General features: G+C 38.9%; 2 protein-coding genes across 2 annotated transcripts in view; both read left to right on the top strand.

Annotated features, from left to right (window-relative positions):
- Positions 1-5579, top strand: part of ctsc (cathepsin C) — a 10074-nt gene extending 4495 nt beyond the window's left edge. The window contains exons 4-8 of the mRNA XM_037775879.1: positions 429-584; positions 1256-1374; positions 3325-3456; positions 3896-4128; positions 4676-5579. Of these exons, the coding sequence (XP_037631807.1) occupies positions 429-584; positions 1256-1374; positions 3325-3456; positions 3896-4128; positions 4676-4942 (907 nt within the window). The 3' untranslated portion in view covers positions 4943-5579. The remainder of the gene's footprint in view (positions 1-428; positions 585-1255; positions 1375-3324; positions 3457-3895; positions 4129-4675) is intronic.
- A 1894-nt stretch (positions 5580-7473) lies between these two features.
- Positions 7474-16195, top strand: rab38a (RAB38a, member RAS oncogene family). The gene is made up of 3 exons (XM_037774466.1): positions 7474-8101; positions 11821-12101; positions 14934-16195. The coding sequence occupies exons 1-3, from the start codon at positions 7900-7902 to the stop codon at positions 15087-15089; spliced, it is 639 nt and encodes a 212-aa protein (XP_037630394.1). The 5' UTR covers positions 7474-7899; the 3' UTR covers positions 15090-16195.
- Positions 16196-18917: the final 2722 nt, after the last annotated feature.

Below are 18917 nucleotides of genomic sequence, written 5' to 3'. Positions count from 1 at the left end.
AGATGAAAATGACTTGTATTTGTGTTGGGAGTTGTACTTCCCTCATTAGGAACTTTCAGCTAAGTGCAGTTTCTTACTGGAATAGTCTTCATCACTCGAGGGAACAATTTAGCTTTGCTTTACAAAGCTGTTTTTGACATCTCTGTATCAGTAACTGGAAAATATCTTTGCAAGTCTTTATTATCCAAGTTAAACCTACTAGCAGAAGTTGTAGTTTTTATTGCAGCGCTACTGTATAATTGTATTACACTGTCAGGTGTGTGTGTTTTGTCAAAGCTGTACACGTTAACCAACTAACTTACTATGATTCACTTCAACAACAACTTCTTGTAATGTCTTTTTTCTTCTGTTTGTGTGGCAGACGAACCCCTTTTTAAAAAAAAAATAAAAAAAATACCTGACCTTATGTGACCTTATTCACCCTCCAGGCTGCTCCAGAAGCCGTACAAACACAACCTGGACTTCATTGACGCCATCAACTCTGTTCAGAAGTCCTGGAAGGCTGTGCCTTACCCAGAGTATGAGACGTACACTCTGAAGGAGCTGCACCTCCGAGCAGGAGGGCCCGCCTCCCGAATCCCTATGTGAGTATTTACTTGTGTTTCCCATACAATACCACAGAGGAAAGAAACACATGGATGCACATACATTAGTAATTTGTGTTCCTAAATTAATATCTAGTGCGCTAAATTATTACTAATATATTTTTTGTTCTCCATGAATCCTGCTGGGCTACATGCATTTCATTTCTAAATTATTAGGTTTTCTGTGAAATAGGGCAGTGCTATTAAACAAATTACAATTATGGGTGTCAACGATTGTGACAAGATAATCAACATAAAGATATTATTGTGCCACATTTCATTTCGCAATGATGCTCTTGTTTGGTCTTAGACAGACTGTCCTCAGTGCGGCGATGAGTTTTTTTTCTGTTTCCTCTCCATTCATATCTAAACACTGATTAAATGATTTAATTGTTTATAAGAGCACAAAATCTTCATAGATCCTTTTCATTTCGCTCTCAAAGTGCACCAGATTGATATATTTAACTTCTAAATGTAGGCTACAGAATCTTTTTTCTAAAAGCATGATGTTTCCAAAGTCAATGACTAATCGTGTTAAATATCAATATTGACCAAAATAATCGTGACTATGATTTTTGCCATAATCGAGCAGCCCTCCTGTGAAACAGTTTGTCAGTGTCTGAGGTAAAATGCCCATGTGATTCAAGTGTGATTCTTTATTTTTACTTTAGGCGTGTTCGCCCTATGCCTGTGCAAGCTGAGGTAGCCAAGATGGCGGCAGCTCTACCTGAGCACTGGGATTGGAGGAACGTCGACGGCGTTAGCTTCGTCAGCCCTGTGCGAAACCAAGGTGACATTCAATTGCTGTACAAAAAAAATCACATTTAAAGGGACAGAGTATTATACCTGTGAGTGTGCACACATGATATTAGAAAGACTTGCAGGAGGCAGACAAAGCCGTACTTTTACACTTGAGCAGCTGTCACTAAGGGCAGAGTCTGAACAGCAACTCGCCAGCTACTCTGCTTCCCTCTTGGCAGGCCTGGGTGTGCTTTCTGCTCTCCTCCTGTGTTTCTGCACAGCCTAGTGTGCGAGTGGAGAGATTATGCGTGCTGAGTAGTTTGAGTGTCTGAGAGGGCCTCTGTAGGGCTGGGTTTAAGGATCTGGAGAGTTTCAATAGAAGCCCTCTAAGCCACTGTGCAGTGCTGCCGAGCTTATTTTTGCTTCAGTGTTTTGAGTCAGGTGGATTTTGTAGGTCCCATTTCGGCTCACAAAAATTGGTATGATTGAGGATTTAATTGGTCTGCCTGCTTCTTAACATCATACGCAACCCAACAGTGACTTTAAAGGGAAGGTGTAACTGGCATCGGAGCTAATTAAAGCTTCGTCATAAGTCCTGAGAGCGGGCGTCCTGTTGGTCAGACGTGACAGACTGATTACATCATATATTATAAAATATTAGGACGGCAAAGTTTCCCACTAGCACAGATCTTTAATTTAAATAGTTGTAACACCTTATTAGCCTCAAGAGACTTAAGTCTTGGACCCAAATGAAAAGTGTTCTCACTGTCACCCTGACTTGAATCATTACTACAATTAAACCGCCCTGCAAATCCCCACAGCTGCTGTTCTCTGACCTAATTTGTTTCTGCAGAGCATTTTATTAAGAAGCTGGCGTCTCACACTATTGATGGTAACCAGTGGCTGTAATCAGTGTCTTATTATGAATTACAACTACTGCAGATAAGTGTACTGGGGCAGGAACATTACAGAAACTTTAGTACTAACTGATGTAATATATTCTTGCACAAATGTGCTATTACAGTGTACAGAGTTACCAGTTTATTAGGGTTTTATTTAGGGCTGTACCCTCTTAGTCGATTAGTCGACTAATCGGTTGTTTTGGTCGAAGTCGACTAAGATTTCTTTTAATCTGTTAGTAATTTTGTATGCTTTTTTTTAATGCTGAATGACTTATTTCCAAGAAACTTTTGAGCACATCTCTGGTAAACGCCAGATTTAAAGTGGTGCTTTTTTGTGATTCTTTGTGGAGAAACTCAGTTTTACAGATCTGTTGATTAAATCAACTAATCTATAATTCGACAAAATCGTGTGAGTGTTAGTCAACTGAGAATTTCTTTGGTCGAGGTCAGCCCTAGTTTTATTTCAGGGGTGTTGTAGCAGATTGCATGTGTACCGACAGTATCTTTGGACAGTTTTGGTTGACAATGTCAGAGGTGTTGACATTATGGTCAGTTTGGGTTTTTGCAGCATTGCATTATATTGAAAGGTGCTTCCAATGTTTTGTCCACTTTATTTACATTCATTAGGACAGAATATTAAAAGTACCTTTTGATAAAATGGTATAAGGGCTGTCCTCGGTGAAAATCTTAACTTAAGTTTTATTAGAATCGTCATATACTGTACATACAGGCACATGCATGACATTTAACCTCTGCATTTAACCCATAAAAACAAAAACAAAGAATCAGACACAATCACCACTTTGAATCTTGCGTTTACCTGGCATGTGCTCATAAGTGTCTTGAAAATAAAAAGTCATTCTGCATGAAAAAGCATAAAAAACGACTAATCTTGTCTAAAGCAATCTTGTGACAGATTAATTGACTAATGGACTAAGAGGGGGCAGCCCTAAATGCTTTATAGTACAACACCAGTTGACTTGTACAGTCAAAAAAAAACTGAACATCACAAGCTTCACAAAGTTGGGATTTATTACAGTGCTGTTGAATTACACAGCAGTGTGGTTTGACTGCAAATCTTTCATGTTCTGTTTCAGGGTCATGTGGAAGCTGCTACTCTTTTGCCTCGATGGGAATGCTGGAAGCTCGTATTCGAATCCTCACCAACAACAGCGAGACTCCCATCCTCAGCCCGCAACAAGTCATCTCCTGTTCTGAATATTCTCAAGGTAAACTAACTCTCCATCTCAAATCTTGTTTCCTGACCATGTCAATTCATTTTACATTAGAATAGCAGAATATTGCAGATAAGAGTCAGGTAGCAGTTAGAAAATGTACATGATGGTCTTAGTTGAATATTCATATTGCGATACATGATGATCATGGAAAAGTGTGGTACTACTGTATGAAGGAAACTTTGGGACGCCGTCCTCCCTAATCAGAACAAGCAGCGCTTAAGTGTTTTTTTGGAAAGTGTATCAAGCATTTTATAACTGCCCTGATTAGTGCATTTTCACTAATTCATTTGAAGAGTCCTGCATTTTTCCATCTTGTACCACAAAAGAGATTTCACCCAATTAGAAAGTCGAGAAAACCTCGATTCTTGATGAATCTGAATTTCAGAGCTATTGAACAAACCAGATTTAATGTTCATCTCTCCTCTTTAAGGTTGCGATGGTGGCTTCCCATACCTGATTGGAAAGTATGTGCAGGATTTCGGCATCGTGGATGAGTCCTGCTTTCCGTATATTGGCAAGGACTCTCCGTGTGGCGTTCCTCAAAATTGCGGCCGCACTTACGCCGCAGAATACTACTACGTCGGTGGATTTTATGGCGGCTGCAGTGAGATGGCCATGATGTTGGAACTGGTCAAGAATGGACCCATGGGAGTCGCTTTTGAGGTACAACAGCTGCTCACTGTTTCCTAACTGCTATTTCTATACGTACAGTATGTGTTCACGAAACAACTGGGGTTTCTCCAACAGCTTAGAGTTTAAATTGAGTTTAACCCGTGTTGTTTGTCTGGTTAATCCTTCTCTTATTTTAGCCCAAACTCGGTTACTGTGTCTTGCAGAAATCCACTTTAACTAATCCACTGCTTGAGATCTTGTTTTCCAAACGCACCTAATGGATAAATCTAAGAATCAAAAGATGATAAAAGATGTACCCGAAATGTTCACGTCTTTGAATTAACACACACACACACACATTTATTTTAATATTCCTGCCTTCTACTGAGTGCATAATAAAACCGTTGACTTCTACTTCACAGTTAGTCAACTTAAACCAATTGTGGGCTTAATGGTCAGTGTTGAATTTGAATTATTTGCTTATGAAATGTATTCTGTAATTTCTCCTTTACAACTCAGTAGACCCTCCTGTTTCATAGGTATAGCTTAGATTTGATACAAAGTGAGAAAAGGTAAATCATCCCTATCCTTTCCGCAGGTCTACCCCGACTTCATGAACTATAAGGAGGGCATCTTCCACCACACAGGCCTCGGTGACCCCTTCAATCCCTTCGAGCTCACCAACCACGCCGTGCTACTGGTGGGTTACGGCCGCTGCCACGTGACCGGGCAGAAGTTCTGGATCGTCAAGAACAGTTGGGGCACCGGCTGGGGCGAGGACGGATACTTCCGAATCCGCCGGGGCAGCAACGAGTGTGCAATGGAGAGCATCGCCGTCGCAGCCAACCCAATCCCCCAACTGTAGAAGCTGTAAACGCAGGATGAAAGGAGTGAGTGGTTTGAACATCCAACCACTTTTTAAATTTAGTAAAACTAGGCACCTACATTAGTTAAAAACATAAATAGGGACACAAGTCTTCTGTTTCATGGTTAATTGAAAGTATTGACACATACTGTTTATAGGAGATTTTAATTGAAGGGAAACTTATTCTGCTCTTTTGATGCGATGAATTTACCACCTACCTACAACGTTGCTTTAATTTTTTACAAATGTTTTCTGATCACAACAATCACTGATAGCTGCCTATGAACGATTTCAATTCAAGCTGTAACTGCCGACACAAACTTAGAATCAAAATGCATCAGTACATACTGTGACAAATGTGGTAAGTGAGGAGTGTTTGTGTTTGCTTGCCAGGTGCAGGACCTTGATTCTTTGTTTCAGGGAAGCAACAGTGGAGAATTGTAATATATTCTGTCCTTGCATCAAATTGACTGCCTTGTTTCTCTGCGGGGTAATTTGTACGAGTTCCCCGTGGAGCCTTTTTAAAGGGATTCTTAATCAATCAATAAAGGGATGTAACTGATTGACGTGCCAGTTATTCTGATTTGCACTGTTTTTTCCTTTTGAATTTAACAGAATAAAAGCATTTCAAAAGGTTTGTATGTTTTCTTTGTGTGTGAATGAAGATGGAATACAATATGAAATCAATCTTTCTGGGATGGTTGTCATTGTTATCTTTGATTGGGGTGGATCGACAGTTTTCTCTCAAGCAAAAACTCTCACAACAATATAATAAACAAAAATGTGTGACAAAGTTACAACAAACTACAAGAAGATGAAACAACTTAATTATAAGGGGGTGAAATACAAAAAATGGTTGATTTTTACTGGCACAAGCTCCTTTATGTGGATAAATCTTAATATCAACTTCTGACTTGACAGTGATGTAAGTTAACTAAGTACGTTTGTGAGGTACTTGAGTAGGAGACAATGGGGTTGTTAGTCACATGGTTTGGTTGTCACATTCATTAAATGTCGCTCCTTAGAGGGCGCTGTTAAAAAATGTTGGTACTGAAATTTTCAGAATTGGGGTTAAAGGTCACCTACAGGGTTATTTCAGGAGTAAGACACTTGACATTGAGGTGAGTGGACTTTTAGTGTTTTTCATATCAAAATGTAAATATCCAGCTCTTCTGTGTTTCTCTTGTAGGCTTTTACACCCTGGGTTTATAATCAAACAATTATCATTAAAAACTATGATGGGAGAACTAGATGGGGTTTTTCTCAGCTAAGCTACAACATGTGGTTGTTGGCTTAGTCGCTTTCCCAGTTGGGGATGCTTGTCACAATCTCTTCAGGTTTGGTTGTCACATGTGACTGATAGTGAGTGACTGACATAAGAATGAATTGAGTATTACTATATAAGGATAAAAAAATGTACTTACAGGGATGATTTTTCCTGTTTCTGTTCTCTCGATGCAGGAGATGTGTCAGCTTGTTGCATTTCAATGAAATGAAACTTTTAAAATTCATTTTTAAAGGTGCTATTGATAACATTCAGCCACTAGAGGTTGCAGTCTCCCTCCCCCATTCCATTGCATTCACTTCACAACAAGTCGTTGCCAGGCACTTACCTTCAATCTCAGCCATTTATCAGTTTTTTCCCACACTAACTGACGAACCAGAGATACGTCCTTTTACTATTGGCTCACAATCCTTGTCAGAAGTGGGAACCAAACTTGAGACCACAGAGGTAAACAAAACATTCATTTTGGACCCGCCAACATTTTTAAAATGATTAATTCACAATCTTTTTTTTCCAGGAAAAGCTATACTTTTATTCAGCACCTTTTTCTAAAGGCTCTGTGGATGTATTATTATTTTAATTTTTTTTAAATATTTACCTACATGAAAATGTTATCAATTTATTTTATTATTATTATTATTTTTTGTATTATTATTATTTATTTATCAATTCCTTTAAGATTGCCTCCATTTTTTATTTACCCCCTTTAAAATACCATAGGAACAAAAAACCCCATAGTGTGTGACAACCAGCCCCACCATGGGGATGGTTGTCACAAGTGCACAAGACATACAGTATTTGACAGTCCATATCTGTTGAACAGAATAAGCTCAAGGAGAGTTAGGTCACTCCATTCCTACCTGACACTTTGGCTTCCATTACACATTGAAGGGGAATCTATCAAGGGTTCAGTTTTTGAGGGATTCAATTGAAAGTAAAAAAATGTGACGACTAACCCTGTTCTCCCCTACTGTAATAAGTTTGTGAGACACTTGAGTATTTCCATTTAATGCCTCTAAAAAACTTCTTCCACTGCTTACTTACTCTCGTACTTTTTTTTTTTTTTACTTTTTTTCTTTTCTTCCTTTTCCTCATAACAAAATAAAATAAAATGAAACATAGATAAAACAAAATGGTGAGAAAAATAAATTAAAGAAAGAAAAAAAAAGAAAAGAAAAAAAGAAATAAAGAAAAAAGAAAAAGAAAAAATTAAAAAAAGAAAAAATTAAAATAAAATAAATAATAAAAAATAAATAAAAATAAAATAAATGAATAAATAAACAAAGAAATAAAGAAAGAAAACTTTAAAAAAGCCAACATAACTGGGCACGATGAGACACTTGAGTATTTCCATTTCATGCTTCTACTTTAATCTAAAAAACTTCTTCCACTGCTTAATTAATATTAAAATAGTGTCGATCCTCTCTGGCTTGTATGTTTTAAACAGGGTTTTAAATACATCCAGGCACTCCCAGGAGGCGTCACAAGGTCCAGACTTCCCTCAGTGGGCAGGCATGCAGGGAGGGACCTCACCTCCCCTTTCTCTCTCTTCTCTTCTCCTCTCAACTCCTTCCCAACTCTCTCTCCAGTCCTCTCTGCTCTGTCCTGTTCTTCTCCTCTTTCCTCTCCTGCACGGTGGCTTCATGCTCAGCTCTCGCCCTCCTCGGTCGCCATGCAGAACAACCACAACAAGGAGCACCTCTATAAGATCCTTGTGATAGGTGACCTCGGGGTCGGTAAGACGAGCATCATCAAGAGGTACGTCCATCACAACTTCAGCCCCAACTACCGAGCCACCATCGGGGTGGACTTCGCCCTCAAAGTCCTCAACTGGGACCAGGAGACGGTGCGTCTGCAGCTGTGGGACATCGCAGGTAAGAGGCCAACTTTTACTCACAGCTCACATGAAACAAGAGGATTTACAGGAGGGCAAACTCATATTTCTTTTTTTTTTATTTATGTGACTAATTTTACTTTTACTCAAACTTTACATGTTGTTTTAAGTGAGCCACAGCCAAGGAGAAGAGCCTATCCTTAAAATTATAAATATATTTTTATTTATTTAATATAAATAGGACACAGAGATTGCTATTACTTTATTGGTTAATATTCTTTAAAAATAGTTTTTTCTTTTTTTTCTGATGTAGCTGAAAATGGAACATACTTTGGTAGACAATTAAATAAATGCACCTTGTTTATTGAAAATGGTCATTTAAAATTAGCTGAAGGCTGTTTGGAAATTCATTAATGTTAGTGGCAAGATATAGTCCTAGAGGAAATTATGTTTTTAATTATTATGTTTTTCTTTTTTGAACATCACATGATTGGATGAATCTGCTTGAGGTGGTTATGAAAATCACTTTTCCATCCTTAATTAATGTCACTTTAGGTTAAAGACGAAACTTTCCAAACAATAAATTCAATATTCATCAGAGATCGGCTGCTCAAATGTAAATGTTGTCCTTCAGGAAAGGCAACAAGTTGTTTTCAAGTCATGTATGGAGGCCTGAGAGAAAATGTGGATTACTATCTTTCAAAGAATTGTGTATTTTGGAAACACTGATAGTTTGAGGTCAGTAACATAAAGACAGTGAGGATGAGCATGGGACCATTTTGTCATAGATGTTATCGAATCATTTTGATAGGAGGAGGGTGATTTTATGGGTTATCCGGGGTTAATATTCCTCATGTGCACCAGCTGACCTGTTGGCATTACTCACTTCAAATCACTTGGCAACACATTTCTGCAATTACATACACAAGTCCAGAGAAGTTATGAAACCGAGACCAAGGTGCCAAAATCACCTATGGGCCTTGAGTATTACTACACATATTTGGTTGATATTAAATCAACCAAATATTTGTGACCTTTCACCTTTCATAAACCCAATATAGATAAAGATGCTTCATTTTATGAGGCAGTGTAGTGATGGCATCTATGGTTTTAAAAGGCTAAGATTGAATTCACGTTACTCATTAATCAATTAATTCATACATAGATACATTTCAAATACATTCCTCACCTGTAGGATAATCTGTATTTTATATAACAGAACATTTTTAATTGTATTTTGTACTATGTTGTTTGCATTTATTGGGGTTCAGATATGACTCTTTCGATAATAAATTAGAGATGTGAAAAGGAGAGATTCTCATATCTTTTCCTCAGTCAGTATTTAAATTGCATTTGGTGAACACAGAACTAATAAAGGCTTTTTGAGAGGGATGCTGTTGATAACCTACAGCAGTCTCATCTCACATGAGTGTCGGCTGAGCTTTAGAAGAATCCTCTGACCTGCTGCTCTCTCCCCCTCCCGTGCTCCCTCTCCAGTAAGCGCAAGCAGTCATGTGTCTGAAACTCATGTGAGGCAGATTTGAGACCCAAGCTCTTGTATACAGAAAGCTTTTATTGTGAACTACAGATGAGTGTCTCCCTCAGAGGAAACTACTATAGGTCTGTACTGTATGTGCTCCTTACACTCGGCCTAAAGTTACATGAGCCTTGGGTCTGTCCATCACAATATCATATGGGTTCTCCATTTGGTTTGGATCACAGAGGGGAAAAGATTGTGTCAGATTAACACACTGGTTACAAAGGTTTGCACTTACTTTACGCAGCACTGCTGTGGGTTTGTTTGGGGATTTGATGATGGACTGAAGTTTTCTCATGCCACAGATGTAATAAATCACCTGCTGTTTTCTGTGTATTCCCCAAGACAAATAATAACTTCTATTTTTAACTGCTGGCTGCACAGGCATATATATAGCATGAAGATGTGAGAGAGGCTGATTTAGGGCTTATTAGAGGGGCTTTATATACTGTTCCGCCTTTTGAAATCACATAGATATACATGTTGAGCTGTGAAGGTTTATGGCTGCAGACCAGGTTTGACACAAGAAGAACTCCTACTCCTACTTCATCTCCATTGAATTATTACCACATTTAATCCCTATTAGTGAACCCATTGATACGCCTCCTTACATTACGTAACTTTAAAAGCCTTAAATACCTTCCTTTTTAATCGGCTTCTTACTATGAACACCAACATGAACACATACATTTCACGTTTTTTTTGTAATTAGTATTTTATTGAATTTTTATATAAATATTGTCACATATTGGTCAACAAAAATTAAATGATTCCTATATGCAAAATAAAAATAATAATAAAAATATAAAATAAAATATATACAAAATAATAATAAAATGATAGAATAAAATAAATATAAAATAAAATATATACAAAATAATAATACAATGATAGACTAAAATAAATAAAAATAAAATATATTCAAAATAATAATAAAATGATAGAATAAAATAAATAAAAATAAAATATATTCAAAATAATAATAAAATGATAGAATAAAATAAATAATATAAAGAAAATACAAAAAGAAACACATAAATCAAACATATATCTATATTAATCTGCACCATTATCTAATCTAATTTACAAGCAACAAATTAATTCTCAGACACATCAAGAGTGTGTATGTGTGCTGTGTATGCAAGCATTGTGTGATGGTGTTTGCTTTACTTCAAGATCTGTCCAATATCTACCAAAGTTAAACAGTTTTGGTTATTTTACAGGAGACATTTCTGTATGTCTGTGTTCTTTTTTAAGTATGAAACCAATTTATTTTAGGTCATTGTCCAGAAAACACTCGTATGTTTGAATTGGCTTACACAGAAAGCTGGAAACATAATTTTTCACTTGGGTAATACTCCTGTATACTATGATACTTCTTAATATAATGCAATATTGTGCCCTTGTGATGTGTCCTTGAACAAGACACAACTCCTCCCAGCTGTTGTGCAGCTGACCCTGTGCTCTGATCCACCTGTGCAGGAGAGCAGGTGAATAGCAAATGTTCCTATGAGCCTCAACACAGTAAATTAATATCAGCTCCTCTCCTCTGCACCACGATGCAAACTAATTTGGGAAGGATCAGTTGAGGTTTTTTGGTTCAGTCCACAGTGTGAAAACGTCTTGCCCACAAGCTGAACTGTGAGGCTGGTACTGATGGTGCTCTAGCAGACGTTATGGATGGGAAAAATCAGTGTGGATACAACATTCCTTCAGAGCTTATCGAATTAATTTTACCCGCAGGAATTTCTACAGTTCACAGGCGGGCGCTCACACACACAAACTCACACACACACACACACACCAAAGACTCCTCTCTCCTCCTCACATCCTGCCTCCTATCCATGTCTACATCTCATCTCTCTCTTTCTGCAGCTCTTTGCAAACATGCATGTCAATTTGTGCGTGCATCTGTGTTCGTGTTTGAGAGAGTGGGCGAAGTATGTCGGGAAGGCTTGCGTGGCAGCACATATGAGGAGACAGGAGTGTGATAAAATGAGTAAATCGGATGATTCATGCCTCTGTGTCTGTTTGCCGCTGAGGTGACACAGCATCACTGTGCCAACATGTAGCTGATCTCCCTATAAAGGGCTGCAAAATACAACGATGAATTTCTCTAATGTGCATTATATCACGTTTTTACACCTTTACACTGGTACCAAAATTATAATCATTTCCTTTGTGTGTATGCTTCTGCGTCCTTGTCCGTGTGTGTCTTCTAGGTCAGGAGAGGTTTGGCAACATGACCCGCGTGTACTACCGCGAGGCCATGGGCGCCTTCATCGTGTTTGACGTCACGAGGCCCGCCTCCTTTGAGGCCATCACCAAATGGAAAGAGGACTTGGATTCCAAACTGACTCTTGCCAATGGAAAAAATGTAGCCACGGTGCTTTTGGCTAACAAATGTGACCAGGGCCGGGACGTACTGACCAATAACGGAATAAAGATGGAGCAGTTCTGCCAGGAGAACGGCTTTGTGGGATGGTTCGAGACGTCCGCTAAGGTGAGAAAGATGTGACACACACACACACACATATAAATACCAAGCAGTAACATAGCATTGTGGTGCTGTGGATACAAAAAGAGCACTGAGGTGTACTTCCTGTTAAAATTTCTCGACTGTGTCAGACCCAGCACCTGATTAGCCTGTGGAGACGCTACCACAGAGGCACATTCAGGATGTGAAGGAATCCTTTAAAAGTGCTGAGTTTAACAGACTCTCAGTCTGCTCAGTATTTGCTCCAGTCAATGAGCAGAGCTGCAGCTCACAGCAGACATTCCTATTGTGTTATTTCAGGTCACTGACTGACACAGATATTAAAGGAATAGTTCAACATTGATGGGAAATAGCCTACGCTTATTCACCTCCTTGCTCAGAGTTAGATTAGAAAATTGATACCACTCTCTCTGTTTGTTAAAATATGAAGCTGGAGCCAGGAGATGGTTAGCTTCGCATAAAGACTGGAAACGGGGAAACAGTTAGCCTTTATGGCTTTATCTAAAGGTAAAAAAAAAAATTCTATAATTACATGAATGAACCTTCGTATGAACCCTCGTAACTTTTACAGTCTAAATTGGACATAAACTATTTCATTGAGCAACACATAAACACAACAAACATAAGAATATGAAACACAAATATGCAACTTTTAAATTTTAATAAACTAAAGTGCAGTATAATTCCAGACTCATTGATGTAGACAGGAATGAAAGAATGTGGTGAGTAAATTGTGACGGTGAGATGAGCTGAGGATCCAACTCACCAACACAACCCCTGATAGCAGCTCATGTGGACCAGGAATCTCACAGCTGGGTGGGAAGGGAAGAAAATAGACCGAGACGTGCACACACACACGCACACACATGGATGGAGGTAACTGGTAACTGGAAGTAGTGGTGACCAACAACAACTGGTGCAATGAAAGAACATGTCCATAAGATAAAGTGAGGATTTAAGCTGTTGAAATCAAGGCAGTAAACCAGTAAAGGAATTGAGAGGCGTTGCAGTGTACACTGAAGACTCTGAAGCCCATACAGCTCTTTGCTTTGTGTTTGTTTTCATAAAAACCTGCCAAGAGTCATCACATTTGTAACCATGAATATAAATAGCCACAGACTGTGAATATTAAGCGATGTGCATCTTGATGCCACAAGTGTCATTTGCACAAGAAAGTATACAGTTTCCTTTGGAGCTGAATGAGTGTAAAGAGTCTGTAAAACAGTCTATCAGGGTCATATCTGACGTACTCTGAGCCCACTGCCAAATAACCTGCCAGAAGAATTATTTCAAACATTTATCTTCAACAGCGCTGCAAATGTTCTGCATGCACAAGAACGCACAGGGAAGGAGGTGAAGTGTAGAGAAGGTGTTTTTTGTTTGGAAGAATCTGTTGTTCCAGATTTAACAGTAAGGATGATAGATCACAACGTGGCACATAGAAGTGCAGGGAGCTGCTGCAGACGGCAGCATATCACATCCTACTGAGCACACTGTTACATCTTATGAATATTCAGTATTTCTACTGCATCATATATTAAGAAGGTGTGTGCATGTGTGTGTATCTCAACAACACTCGCTGCTGGTCCTCTCCTTGTGTGAACCTCACTTTAACAGGCCATTACTCTAGTTTACTATAGCCTTCAGCTCTGGTCCAAGTCGCTCTAAATCTTTTGTATGGGTGCTGTCTAATCTCTGGGTGCTGGCGAGAATGGACATTTTGCATTTGTGTTTTATTTTGATGGGTAGAATAGGTTTGTAAATCAGGCAAGACGAGGAATGCATGATTTTCTCATAGCAGTATAATGTTGGCTCTAATAATTTCATATATCCTGGTTGTGTAACCATATAATCACAACTTGTTCCAGACCGTTGTTGCGTTCTCTACAACCTTCTCTGCACCTTGCTTCCTGTCTGCAAAATTCACTCGAAATAACCTTTCATGATGGCATAATAAAAAAACAACAAACAGAAAAATCCACAAGTGCGGTGGTGCAAAAACACGGTGTAAAGCTGAACCTAATTCAGATTTACAACGTGAAGAGAGTAGAATATAATGAGCAACACTCCAGGCATTTATTTCTGTCAGACAAAAAATCATTCTGTTGTCAGCCCTGTTTATTTAAAACATTACATCAACTATATTTAGTTGACACAGCTTTCATTCTCTGCTGTTACCATCAAATCAAAGCTGCTCAGCTGTGACAGAAAAAACACACTCCTTCACATCATTCAGTAGTAAATTCATGTTTGATTTTCCTGAGATGCAGAACATTGAGAAATGAATCATTATTTGAATATGTAGCGTAGATTGAACATATTAGTATTTTTATTTGCCTGTAGCCTCTTTCTCCCTGTGTTAGCGTGGGTTTTCTCCGAGTTCTCTGGCTTCCTCCCACAGTCCAAAGGCATGCAGGTTAATTGTTGACTCTAAATTGCCCGTAGGTGTGAATATGAGCATGAATGGTTGTCTGTCTCTATGTGTCAGCCCTGTCTGGCGACCAGGTTGTACCCCACCTTCGCCCAATGTCAGCTGGAACGGCTCCAGCACCTCTGCGACCCTGAATAGGATAAGCGGTTACAGATAAGAAATGTATATAAAGCTCCCTTTTCAGTTCGCATCATGTCTGCTGGCCGGTGCCTCGTCCATCCACTCTGTTTAGTAACGGCTCATTAGGTTCACTCACCTGCTCTCACAGGTTTTTCTTGCTGCACTTGTTTTATTGCCATTCATAAAAATGTTTGCATTAATCAATTTCTCTTTCGCCTCCCCTTCTCTTTTCTTTCCCACCTTTTCATCCTCCTATCTATCCTTCTACTTTGTCCTCTCTTTTCCAGGAAAACATCAACATCGATGAAGCGGCTAACTGCCTGGTGAAACACATCATCGCCAGTGAGAATGACATGCTCCAATCAGAAGTCCCCGACACCATCACCCCCCAGTTAGAGAAGGACAAGGGCGGGACATGCTCCTCCTGCTTCAGAGCCCAGTAACAGCCCCCCGACAGTTGGATGTCCTTTTGTATCTCATTATTACACACAAAGTCGAGTTTGTCTGTGAGCAGGAGACGGAGGGAGAACTACTTTGGCTGTTTTTTTTAGGAAGCATTTATGGGTGCCAACTCCTTTCCTGTCTGGTAGCTGGGGTGGGGATGGGTGAGTGGGTGGGTGGGGATGGGTGGGTGGATGACAGACAGGCAGCTGGCTCAAGAAATGGAGACAGAAAGAGAGAAATAGAAATGGATCCAGCTGTGTGCGCTTGTCAGAGGCAAGGTCACCCTCTGGGTGACTTCAAGTCTCGACACTGCCACTTCGGTTACCATGGAGACACACATTCTGTTAATGAACACATATACAGGAAGATTGCAGCAAACATATCCGTATAAAGGTCCGTGGATCTATTTGTTGTCTCTCTTTCTCCCTCCTTCTCTTGCCCACTGAGTTTTTCTCTGCTTGTTTCTGTCTCCTCATCCGTCCCTGACAGCATTCTTTTTGTTTTTCACACATCATGCTGGTCTAATAAGCAGGCAAAAAGCTAATTTATATATTGTTTTCCTCCAGATATCCAAAGCAATTCAAAGTCAGTCCTGATAACACTATACAGCTGCAGTACATTATCCGCTATGGTTTCCTTGGATCAGGTTTCATTTTATTTTACTTTTATGGCACTGTTCTTGTCTTACCTCTTGCACATCTGCCGGCTCCAATAATGTATAACAGATTATATTGATGTAATTAAAGTGTTTTTTTCTAATACAAACCATTATATTTAATGTCTTCAATAGATATACATGTATTCACGACATATTTTATTTATATGTGCACTTAAAGGTATGTAGGATGACCTTACTTTTTGTCACAGGTAGAATTCCACTCGTTTCCATGGCAATGCATTCAAAATACTATGACATAAAGCCTTTTATTTCCATTTTAATTCAATGGTTTTATATTAAATTTATATTCACACTGTTCAATATTTGTAATATTTGTAATTATGGGATAAATGCATCTATATATATATATATACAAACATGTACATATTATATAATGAGTATCCTGTTTTCAACATGTTCATATGAATAAACCATAGCTTTACTGACCTGAGTGTCTGGATGTGATTTTATGTTATAATCTGCAGGTGTTTTCAATCACTCTGGCTGATTAGACCAACCAATGGTAAAGGTGTGTATTGTCCTGCCCCTCAAACAGGTGCAACCAATCAACAGAGGTCTAATCAGGAAGTGAAAACACCAGGGTAAGTGGACAACAGTTTCACTCTTATGCAGAGGGCTAAACTAACATTAAAAACACACTTTTTCTAACATAAAATGTACAGTTGTGTCTATGTTTCAATGTAGATTAATTTAATTTGTTTTAAGAAAGCACTCTCCACCATGCCTGTGTCCTCATAAACAGTAGATCCAGATATTTTCTTTCAAGTCAAACAACAGGAATTTAAATGGAGCCCCAGAGGAGAAAATCTTATTTAGAGGGGGCCCTGTTGCAATGAAAATCAATTTCAGGGTTTTATATCTCTGGGCAGTTAGTGTGTTTTTTGGTTGTGACGCTTGATTGCCACCCCCCTGTTATTTTCCTGGCTAAATCACTAACTTTCAGTTGTTAGAGAAGAAGAAAAATGCCACAAACAGGAAAGTTTTGCAAGCCGCAGCTTCACAACCAATCAGGTCAGATGTCCTTTGAAGATGTGGTTAATTAATGCACCCTTCTCCAAATCAGTCATCAGCGTACAACCTGATTTGTGCTCAAAGCTACATCATTATTGCTGGATCTACATGATAAATAAATAGTGCATTCTTTTTTGAAGGTGTTTGCTTAAAATCAGACAGCAGCATATCATTTTAAATTCACAGATTTAACCAAAGCATAATAAATTCGAACATCTCCTGGCACTGAACCACAGAATGTATTTCGTCTCTCTTTTTAAGACATTTCAGGCTCTTGGACAAACATTCATTCATTCCTCTTAGAGGAGGATTATGTTTTTTTTCACAGTTTGTGTTAGCGGTCACTCCCGCTAATATGTTGAAAATCCGATTTCACAGAGAAAAAGTTCAGATTTCAGTATAATAGTTCTTGTTTGTTGATTTATTTTCCTCGGTGACCTGCCTCTGACCTGCCATGTGACAGCAGCCAGCACTACGCCGTCTTCACCTTCATTCTAGATACTACTGTAGACATCCATTATCACAAAAAACACTCTTTTAAAGGTCATGACATCTTTATACTGATGATCTTTTCTTTAAGACGTAAAGTAGCTTTCAGTTGGAGCAAAGAACAGGTAAACCTGGAGTTGACTAGACTGCCACACTATTTCCCATAGTTAGTTAGCTAGTTTCAGTGACTAACACCAATTTTCTATGTAAAAAAAAGATTAATAATTACATTTACTTGTAAATGCTTTTTTAATCCAGTCACAGATTTAAATAAGGTGTTGCTCGATTTGTAAACAGTGGGCAACCTCCAGGTCTGAGAAGTGAAGCCAATGCGGAAGTATCTTAAACCTGCATTTTTTCTAATAGCCAGCAGGGGGCGACTCCTCTGGTTGCAAAAAGAAGTCTGATTGTATAGATGTCATGAGAAAATGACCCTACTTCTCACTTGATTTATTACCTCAGTAAATATTGTAAACATGAGTTTATGGTCTCAATTGCTAGTTTCAAGTCTTCTTCAATACAGCATGATGTTCATTTAGTAAATTATGGTCCTATTTAGAGTAAAATAGACCATAAAGCAGGGTATAAGATAAGATAAGATATTCCTTTATTTGTCCCACTGTGGGGAAAATGCTTTAGGGCGTGGCTACCTTGTGATTTACAGTTCGCTACTAACGGTCTGGGAGTTGTCCGTTTTTGTGCCTTACAACTTTAACCCTTTCATTCGTTCATGACAGTTAATTATAACCTTTTTGGTCTTCTAAGAATGTCTTATTCAGCGTTTGGTCTTTCCTTTCACTTTTGGTTCCAAAAAAATAAGATGGCAACGTCCAAAATGCCAAACTCGAGTCTGCAAAATGGCAGTCCACAAACCAATGAGTGACGTCACGATGACTAAGTCCACTTCTTGTATACAGTCTATGTTTGTAAATGATGCTGTACCACAACATTCCTGTCCTGTTACCCAACCTTTTTCAGTCTTCCTCTCCTCTCTCCTGCCTCAGACAGACACTACTCTGTCTAATTAATGTCCTCTGAAGATAACATTTTGTGCCTCGTTTAACACTGTGGTTTCTTTTCACAGTCTATTGTTTAGGAGAGTGTATGTCGGATATCGGTTCAGAGGTGAGGGCACGCGCTGGAGAAAAGAGGGTGCCACTCTACTAATTTGCAATAATTGGATCTGATTTCCGACATTGATGTAACAATTTGTGAGAGAAAACAGAGGGCAGAGAATTTATGTGGGAATCTTCCTCTGCTGCGTGTCAGAAGCCGACCCCGTTCTCTGTACGCCCACACAGGCACCCTCCTCACAAACACACACACACACACACACACACACACACACACACACATACAAACACAGATGATCAGAAGATTTCACAGATTTATCTCTCGCTCTCTGCTGGTCTCTAAGGCAACAAGCTGCCGAGAGAGTGATACTGTCGTTTCTCTTTACTTACAGGCCTTGTCCTTGTAGTTCTTCTAGATTCCTTTCCCATGTAACAGAGAAAGAAGAAAAAAAAGAGAGAGAGAGAGAGAGAGAGAGAGAGAGAGACCACAACAAGGGACTATAATCACAAGACTTCTCAGTCATACAGGATCAGGAGGAAATAAGCTGCACGTGATTTCAGGATGACTTAAAAGG

This window comes from Sebastes umbrosus, chromosome 7, assembly GCF_015220745.1.
Source record: "Sebastes umbrosus isolate fSebUmb1 chromosome 7, fSebUmb1.pri, whole genome shotgun sequence".
Classification (NCBI taxonomy): domain Eukaryota; kingdom Metazoa; phylum Chordata; class Actinopteri; order Perciformes; family Sebastidae; genus Sebastes; species Sebastes umbrosus.
Note: the sequence above shows the minus strand (reverse complement) of the source record. Positions and strands in the feature narration are given on the sequence as shown.